Source organism: Tupaia chinensis, unplaced genomic scaffold (genome assembly GCF_000334495.1).
Source record: "Tupaia chinensis unplaced genomic scaffold, TupChi_1.0 Scaffold000273_1, whole genome shotgun sequence".
Classification (NCBI taxonomy): Eukaryota; Metazoa; Chordata; class Mammalia; order Scandentia; family Tupaiidae; genus Tupaia; species Tupaia belangeri.
Window position 1 is genome coordinate 2,275,755 of NW_006159755.1, and position 9,175 is coordinate 2,284,929.

The window sequence follows — 9,175 nt, forward strand, 5'->3', positions numbered from 1 at the left end:
GTGTGCGTGCGTGCCCAAGATCCCGAGAGGAGAATGGAGGAGAAGAGATTGCGGCGTGACCATCTGCCCTGGGGGGGTGATTTCTCGCTTTCTTTCTCTGTGTCTCTCTCTGTCTGTCTGGCGAGCGCAGGCGCCCTATAGCGAAAACCTCTCCACAAAAAAAAAAAAAAAGAGAGAGAGAGAATAGAGGAGAAGGGATTGCGGTGTGGCCATCCCCTCTGGGGGGTGATTTCTCGCTTTCTGTCTCTCTGTCTTTCTTTTTCTTTCTGGCGAGCACACGTGCCCTATAGAAAAAAACTCTCAAAACACACACACACACACACACACACACACAAACAAAAACAAACAAACAAACAAACCCAAAAAACTGCTATAGGGCACATACACTTACCAGAGAGAGAGATGGAAAGTGAGAAAGCAAGCAGTCGGGTCTGGCACAGAAATTGCAGTCAGCCATGTGGGAGTCCAGCTCTTTAATCACCAAACCACCATGCCACCTTGTGGCTCCGCAATTCGGCTTTGTTTTGAGTTTTTTGAGATTTGTTTCTTTATTAGTTGTACTTAATCTCTGGAAAACCTGAATATTCAGGTCACTCTGATTTAGAAAAATGTGTAGTTATCCCCACAAGGCACCAGGGGGCACTACAAACATGATCAACTAGTTTCTTAGAAGCAGCTGTCAGACCTGAAGGGTAGAGAGCAGGCGAATCTTCATTCCTAGTGCACAGGGAACCCAGGTTTTACTCTTAGTTTTTTTCCATCACAAGGGAGAGGGGCAGGACTTTTTGCAGATTCCCTTCACTGGTTGACGGAGGTTTTCTAGTCTACTGTTTCCCTGAAGATGCAGCCCCTTCCAGGGTCTCAGCTTAATTTATGAGTCTTGCATTCAGCTCCCCTGTTGGAGGTAGACTCAAGGTCCAGTCTTCTCACAGTTCCTGAATCTCCAAAGTCATGGAGTCAGTGTTTGCCCGGGACAGTCCCAGTTCTAACACCCTGGTTTACACTCACTACTGGTTTTGGAGGGGTCCTGGTATGTTCCCTTACTTCTTCCAAATTTAGCATTGGTTTTATTTTTTATGGCCAGAGAGTACATGTGCTCATAAGAGAGGGAGAGAGAGAGAAAGAGAGAGCCCTCCAGAGCCAGCAGGTGGTATGGTGGTTAAGGTGCGGGACTCCCACATGGCCACTTGACTGTGGGTTAAGTCCCAGACCTGGCAGCTTGCTTTCTCACTTTCTTTCTTTCTTTCTTATGAGAGATTTTTGCTATAGGGCACATGCGCTCACCAGAAAGACAGAGAGAGACAGAGAGCAAGAAACCCCCCCCTGGGGGGGGATGGCCACACTGCAATCCCTTCTCCATTCTCTTCCTGGGATCTTGGGCACTGACTCACACACTCCCGGTAGGAATTTGTGTCACCAGTTCCGGGTCGACTACATGGGAGTCCAGCAACATAGCCATTACACCAACTGCTGGTTCCATCTTTCTCACTTTCTCTCTCTCTGGTAAGTGTATGTGCCTTTTAGCAAATTAAAAAAATAATAATAATAAAATCAAATAATAATTTTTTTTTAAAAAAGGGAAAACCTCTTTAATGGGCCGTGGTCATGAACCAAACTTTTTTTCTTCCATTTCTTCATCCCATCAGGATTTTGTGCAGACACACATATGTACTTGCCAAATTTCTCAAGCCAAGGCTGAGTTTCGAACTTCAGTGGACCATGCAGGATCCAGTTTTTCATAGTGCTTAACCACTGTGCTATGGGTCTGGTCTAGCGATAGATTTTTTTGTTTTGTGTGCATGTGTTTTAGTTTGCTAGAGGGTGTGTACTCTCAAGAGAGGGATAGAGAGAGAGAGAAAGTGAGAAAGCATCTCTCTCCGGGAAACAATCATGCCACAATCCTTTCTCATCTATTTCTCCCTCCTTATGGAATTTTGGGCACCCATACACATGCACCTGGCATGTTTTTCAAGATACTGAGTCCAGGACTTGAACCATGTGGTTGGCCATGTGGGATTCAGCTGCCTTAACCACCACGCCACCAGCTGGTCTTCCAACAATGGTCTTAAGGTTACATCTAATATAATTGCTCTAGAATCTATTGCTTTGTAGTAGAAAGGCTCTATGTAAAGTCTAGAGCACTTACCTGCTAGAGAAGAAGTTGGGAAGACCAGTTTCCTTTTTTCATTTATGCATTCACTCACTGGTTCAACAACTCTTATTGAGCACTTCTGTAGGGAGAGTATTTTTGTTTTTAAGCTTCTTTATTTATTTCTTCCACGAATGAGAGAGACAGAATTCCCCCACAGAATCTTGGCACCCTTATCCACCCCCAGTCACAGCCAGCCCTGAATAATGGACACACTTGGGAACCAGCAGTTAGCGTAATGGCTATGTCGCTGGACTCCCACGTAGTTGACTGCGGTTCACGTCCCGGACCCGGTGGCCTAAAACTCACGTCAGGCGCGTGTGTGTGCATGCCCAAGGTCCCGAGAGGAGAATGGAGGAGAAGGAATTGCGGCGTGACTATCCCCCCCCGGGGGGTGATTTCTTGCTTTCTGTCCCTCTGTCTCTCTCTGTCTGTCTGGCAAGCGCACACGCCCTATAGAGAAGACCTCTCCAAAAAAAAAAAAAAAAAGAATTAGGATTACTGAGTCAGAAATCCTAATGTTTAAAAAATAAATAAATAATGGACACACTTGTTCCCGGTGTATCCAGGGAGGTCCCCAGGCATGAACCTGGAACTTTCTCATGTGGGCCCGCCTCACAGAGCTTTGCATTTTACGGCCACTTCACCATTCAGCCCTCCTACCTAGAGGTTTTCTTTTATTTTTTGTTTTACAGTTTTTGCTGCGGGGCACCTGAGCTCACAAGAGAGAATGAGAGAGAGAGAGAAAGAGAGAGCGAGAAATTACCCCCTCCCAGGGGGGATGGGCGCACCACAATCCTTTCTCCTCCATTCTCCTCTAGGGATTTTGGACATCTACACACACGCCCCAGTGTGTGTGTTCTTCAAGCTGCCAGGTCCAGCAGACTCGAACCACTCATTCAGACATGTGGGATCCAGCCACCTTAACTTCCATACCACCTGCTGGCCCCCTAACTAGAGTTTTGATGATGAGCAAAACCAGCAGATTCTCGCTTTATGGGGCTCATAGTTTGGGAGGGAGATAGAGAAAGCCAAAGAGTCGCCCAAACGAGTGTGTAATTACAGTGTTTAAGGTGTTTGTCCAAGTTATATAGCTCTTTACAGTAACCCTCATGTATATGTCACCCCCATTTGTAATCTCGAACTAGGTTCACTCACTAGGTCTTAGTTCTTGGGGGTTTATTTTCTCTTAATGAGTCCTCAGATATAATGACAGCCTCGAATAACATCTGTTCATTCCTTACACGATTTCATGTGTGTCCTACGAGACTGCCGATCTAGCTTTAAACGTATCTGCAGCCATTTCCTGCCCAATCTTTGTTTGTCTTTCCAGTCTCCTTTCCAGCCGTGTTGGGTCTTCTCGCTGGGCCTCTGTGCAAGAGGAGTGAGTTTTCTCACTGATCATTCCATGCTTAACCCTAAACTCACCTCAGGGCTGTTCTCCCAACTGGCTAGCAGCCCTTAGCATGGGTTTGTGGAAAGAACTCCAGCCGGGTCAGCCAGTGGTGTGGGAGTTGGGGTGGCTGGATCCCACATGGCTGACCGTGTAGTTGGAGTCCTGAGCCCAGTGACTAGAAAAACATGTCAAACACGTGTGTATGTGTGCCCCAAACCCTAAGAGGAAACTGGAGAAGAAGGAATTGCGGCACGGCCAGGCCCCCTGGGCGGGGCAGGGGATGATTGTTCACTTTTCCTCTCACTGTTTCTGTCTTCCTCTTTTCCGATGAGCACACATACCCCCCCAAAAAAACCTTAAAAAGTAAAAATAAAGAAAGGAGGGGCCTTTAGGGGGGATGAGGATTAATCTCCACATAAGGAGGTCCACATGATGGAGGCCCCATGACTGAAGCCTGGTGGGTTTATAAGGAGGGGGGTAAAACAGGGACACACAGGCGTGGACATGCTCTGCTTAAGTGCTTGCTGTGCGACACCTGCACCGCCTTGGGACCTCATCCACAGGAAGACCCTCTTCAGGTGTGACTTTTTTTTTTTTTAAAGAATTATTTATTTAATTTTATTTATTCATTCGTTTATTTTAATTTGACCAGAGTGGGGGAGAGAGAGAGAGAGGAAGTGAGAAAGCAAGCCACCAGATTCAGGACTTGAACCATAGTCTGCCATGTGGGAGTGTCAAGTGCCTTAATCACCATGCCCCAGATGTGACCTTTTGACCTTGGGCCTCCAAAACCATGAGCTAATAAACCATGTGTGCTTTTGACCTTGGGCCTCCAAAACCATGAGCTAATAAACCATGCATTAACTTAAATAAATTATCTTAAATTACTTAGACTCATGTATTTTGTGTTATTAGCAACAGAAAGACTTGAACAGAGAGAGAGAGAGGGAAAGTGAGAAAGCAATCCATCGGGTCCAGGACTCAAACCATGGTTGGCCATGTGGGAGTGTCCAGCTTTGGATGGACCATCACGCCACCTGCTGGTCCCCAGAACACATACTTTTTTCTCATATTTCTCTAGCCAGAACTTAACCTCTGGCTAGACCTCATTTAACTGCAAGGGAAGCTGGGAAATGCAGCCTTGCTCAGCAGCCTCATGTCCAGCTGTGTGCTCTGAAGATGGCCTGGGCGCCAGCAGTCTATGGCACACGATCAGTGAGTGAGAGTTCAGACGGACATGTTAAAGGGGCTGAGCCTGGCAGGTCTAGCCAGGTGAATTTGAACGTATGTGACTTAGGGTAACTGTGCAGGCCCACAGAGCAGGGGAGCCAGCTACCTGAGTTCTGGGGTTGGAGGCTCAGATGTGTCTAAGCAAGTTGTGACTCACCAGCTGTGTGATCCGGGACAGGTTACATAATGTCTCTGGGACAAGGACATCTCCTTGTAAACTGTGATAATAATACTCTGAAAGTCCCTGTAGGGAGGTCTCAGTAAATGTAGGAATTCCACAAATTCAGGTCAGCCTGAGGGGAACTCAGGTTGACCTTAGACTAGACTGGGACATCAGGGGCATAAACGATGCTTAGCTTTATTGTCAATAAAAAGGACCCTCTTGGTCAGTTTTTAATTCCCACTTAGCAGTTGAGGTGGATAAAGAAAATGAGTGACTTCGGGTGGAAGAGGACAAGGCAGACACCCCAACCTTTGGTGACTCCTTTGGCACCCGAAACAGAAGCAGGTGTGGGGCTGGAGTGGGGGAGTAGACGCCTGGGGTGCAGCCGACACTCGATTTAATAATTCGTTGAATGATTAGTGTTCAAGCATTGGGTTTTGTGCTGGGGAACAACCAGAAGTATAAACCCTGACCCCAAGGCGCTCATGGTCTACCCGGGAAGCCAAGACACAGATGAACAACTGTGAAGATGCGCAGGCAAGGGCTATAACGCAGTTCGCAGGCTGGGCGGGGTGTCTCGGAACCCCCAGATCAGCCTGGGGCAGGGGGAAGTGAACAAGGAAGGACTCTGGGAGACCGTGCTCAGCCTGGTCTTGGAAGAACATGGGGACAATCAATGGGATGATGGAGTCGCCCTGGCTGGTCCTGCCTTCCAGACTAAGGGCAAGGAGAGAGCATAGCTGTTCAGGGTCCATGAAGCGACAAGGAGAGGAAAGCCTAGCGGGGAGGGAGGGTTGGGGGAGTGGGCTTTTCCTGAAGGTGACGGGAGACTCCTCCGAAGGACTCTGGAGGGAGGAGACAGGGTGGAGCGGTGGTAGGTCGCCCAGTGTGCTGCTACTGGAGTCCAGGGCAAAGGGCCATGCCAAGGCCCCTAGCCAAGTCTCCCAGACCACTTCAGAGGTGACACTGCAGCTTGGTGCTGGATGGGCACCAGCACCACTGGCTCGTTCATTTTGCCTTGAAGCCCCTGCTTCACAGGGGTCATAGGAGTCCAGGCAAGTTGGACTGGGAGGCCAAGCTCAGCCTTGGATTCTGGGCCGAGCCTGGGACCACTGGCTTCCTGCTCTCACTGGCATCTCCCCAGGCCTGGTCTGGGGGTGGGTGGTGCTTTGGCCAGTAAGGGCTAAGCCTCTTGCATTTGGCTTGCAAGCTGGCAGCTTTCACCTTGGCCCCCAGTCTTGGAGGTAGGTGGCGGTCCAGCGGGGGAGCTGGCATTGCCTGGCCAGGCTCATCCCCAGAAGCGGAGAAGATATTCGTAACTGAGGAAGGTGACAGCATTGACGGGAAAGGCACGGGCGCTGTTGATGGTGAGCCCTCGGAACAAGACCCCGGGTCCTTCCTGCCGGACGCTGCTAACTATGCAGTCCAGCATGCCCTGGTACGCCCGCCGCCTCAGTCCGTCCATCTGCATCCGTGACTTGACCACATCCAAGGGCGTGGCTGTGGCCCAAGAGGCGATGCCCGCGAAGCCCCCTGCCACCAGCACTGTGGCTGAGCCTGTGGTGGAGGAAGCCCAGGGCAGGGGTCAGACCGAGCCGAGCTCCTATCCCCCTCCTCCATCTCCCTCCCCTGCCTCCACCACACAGGCCCACCCCTACCCACTCCTCTGTCCCCCACTTACTGGGAGTCTGGCCACCTGGTGTGCACTGGCGACAGAGTCCTTCATAGGTGATGAAATAGATCCCCAGTGTGGGGGTGTCCCTGAGCATCAGGGCCCAGGCTCCCCGGAATAGCCCCCGGGGCCCCTCCTCCCGGAAGATGGAGGCCGCACAGTGCACAGGCCCCCGGTACCTGGGTGGCGGGCTCCCCGGCTTGGCCCTCGGCTCTGTCTGGTTTTGTAGTCGAACTTTGATGAGGTCGAAAGGGGCCAGGCAGCAGGCCTGTTAGGAAGCAAATGTCAAGAGCGCAGGTGGGGCTTTGGACGGGTAACTCTCCACTCTGTTAGTGGGCGGCTGCAGGGTGGGCAGCGTTGTCCTGCAGGAACCTCGCAGGCTCCCACAGCCAGGGCAGCCTCCGCCTCGCATCAGCATAGCTGAGCATGGACCCAAGTGCCCGAGGCAGTGGGCACAGGCCACCTCCCTTAGCAGCAGGCCCCCGACCACCAGTGGCACTTCCCTCTCTTCATGCAAGACTGAGTTCGCCTGGCAGACACCAGGTACTCAGGGACAAGCCTGGATGATTTTTCCAGGAGTTTGGGTAGGTCTCTGGCCTCCCTGAAGCTAGAGGTGCACATGCGTTTGCAGTAACTGGGCCTGAACTCAGCCTGTGACCGTGAAACAGCACAGAACTGATCCTGGCCCCGGGGAGAAGGAATTGCCTCAGCAGTAATGTTCCAACTTCACAGATTGTCCTTCCCTGACCTGCATGGAGCTCAGAGGCCCCCGAGGGGAACAAGAACTGAGTCAGCCCTCGCTGTCTCTCACAACCCCTGGCCACTCGTGTCCCTACAGACTCCTGAGTGCAGGAAAATGGGTAACAGTTAGGATTTGCTGGGTCCTGGACCTCTTATCACTGGCTGAGGCAGAGAGGACCCAGGTTTGGGTTGCGTTGAGACTAGGCCCTAGGGGAGGTTCAGTGCTGGGGGATGTGGAGCAAGGTTACAGGGGCGTAATAACGAGGCCAAGGTAAGCTTGAAGTTCAGGTGAGAACTAAGGTCCATGCTGAAATTAGCACATCACAGGGGCTTTGTGTTTCTGTTGGTGGGTTAGCTGGTGGGTAGCTGGTGGGTAGCTGGTGGGTAGCTGGTAGGTTAGCTGGTGGGTTAGCTGGTGGGTTAGCTGGTTGGTTAACTGGTGGGTTAGCTGGCGGGTAGCTGGTGGGTAGCTGGTAGGTTAGCTGGTGGGTAGCTGGGGGGTTAGCTGGTGGGTTAGCTGGGGGGTGGGTGGGGGGGTGGGGGGGGGGGGACTGAATCTGAAATATTTCGAACGAATGTGAATTGGAAACATTGATGCTAATATTTTTGTGGTCACTAGTATTGGGTCACATCACCTGAAAAATATTGAACTATAATATTTTGACTTCTTCAGTCATTTATTTTTATCAAATAGTAAAATTATTGGCATGTAGCAACTACTTAAGAAATTGAATGGAGTAGATTTTCAAAAGTTGAATAAATAAAATCAATATTGATGGCCTAAATACAGCAATTGAAAGACAGAGATTATCAAAATAGATTAACGCATAAGACCTAAATATAAGTTTTCCACAAGAAATCCACTTTAAATATGAGACATATTTTTCAGACACACAGATGTTAAAAATAAAGTGATAGAGGTAGATATTCCAGGCAAAACACTACTCGAAAGAAAGCAAGGGCAACTGCATTAATTTTGGACACGGCAGTCACTAGAGTAAAGAAAGTTATCAGGGTTGAAGAGGAATATAACATAAAAGCAAAGTGGTCAATACTTCAAGAAGATATAGCAATCCTTAATGTTTAAGCACTGAACTACAGAGCGTTAAAATATTTGGAGCAAACTGATAAAATTGCAGGGAAAAATAGATTAAGTTTGCCCTTAGGGCTGAAGCTTATAACACTCTTCCATTAGAAATAGACAGATCCAGGACATACAAAATCTGAATATAGCTAAACTCAGCACGATTAGCCAACAGGATACTCAGACATCTACTGAGTACTTTCTTTATCAGCAAGAACACCAGCTCCACTTAGAATGTTCACCAAAACAAGAGCACATTTTGTACCATAAGCCACACCTTAACAAATTTTGAAAGAATAGAAATCATACAGTGTATGTTCACACACCACAATTAAATTAAACTAGAACTTAGTAACAGAAAAATAACTAGAACATTCTAAAATACTTAGAGATTAAACAACATACTTCTAAATATTATTTGACTCAAAGAAGAACTCTGAAGAGACATTTTAAAATATTTTAAACTAAATAAAATATAAATACAATTTATCAAAATTTGTGGAGAGTGGCAAATGCAGAGCCCTGAGGGAAATTTGTAGCATTGAAAGCATGTAAAGAAAACTGTAGTTGATCTTTTAAGCTTACGTTAGCTGGTGGGTTAGCTGGTGGGTAGCTGGTTGGTTAGCTGGTTGGTTAGCTGGTTGGTTAGCTGGTTGGTAGCTGGTTGGTAGCTGGGTGGTTAGCTGGTGGGTAGCTGGTGGGTTAGCTGGTGGGGAGCTGGTTGGGTCGCTGGTGGGTTA

At 48.9% G+C, this 9,175-nt stretch overlaps 1 protein-coding gene across 3 annotated transcripts in view; it reads right to left on the minus strand.

Moving 5' to 3' along the window:
• Window positions 1-5,115: 5,115 nt before the first annotated feature.
• SLC25A45 (solute carrier family 25 member 45) overlaps window positions 5,116-9,175 on the minus strand; it is a 7,457-nt gene continuing 3,397 nt past the window's right edge. For all 3 annotated transcript variants that reach the window (XM_006149890.3, XM_006149891.3, XM_027772433.1), the window contains 2 exons: window positions 6,620-6,878; window positions 5,116-6,495 (listed from right to left, as the gene is read on the minus strand). In XM_006149890.3, the coding sequence (XP_006149952.1) occupies window positions 6,227-6,495; window positions 6,620-6,878 (528 nt within the window). In that variant the 3' untranslated portion in view covers window positions 5,116-6,226. The remainder of the gene's footprint in view (window positions 6,496-6,619; window positions 6,879-9,175) is intronic.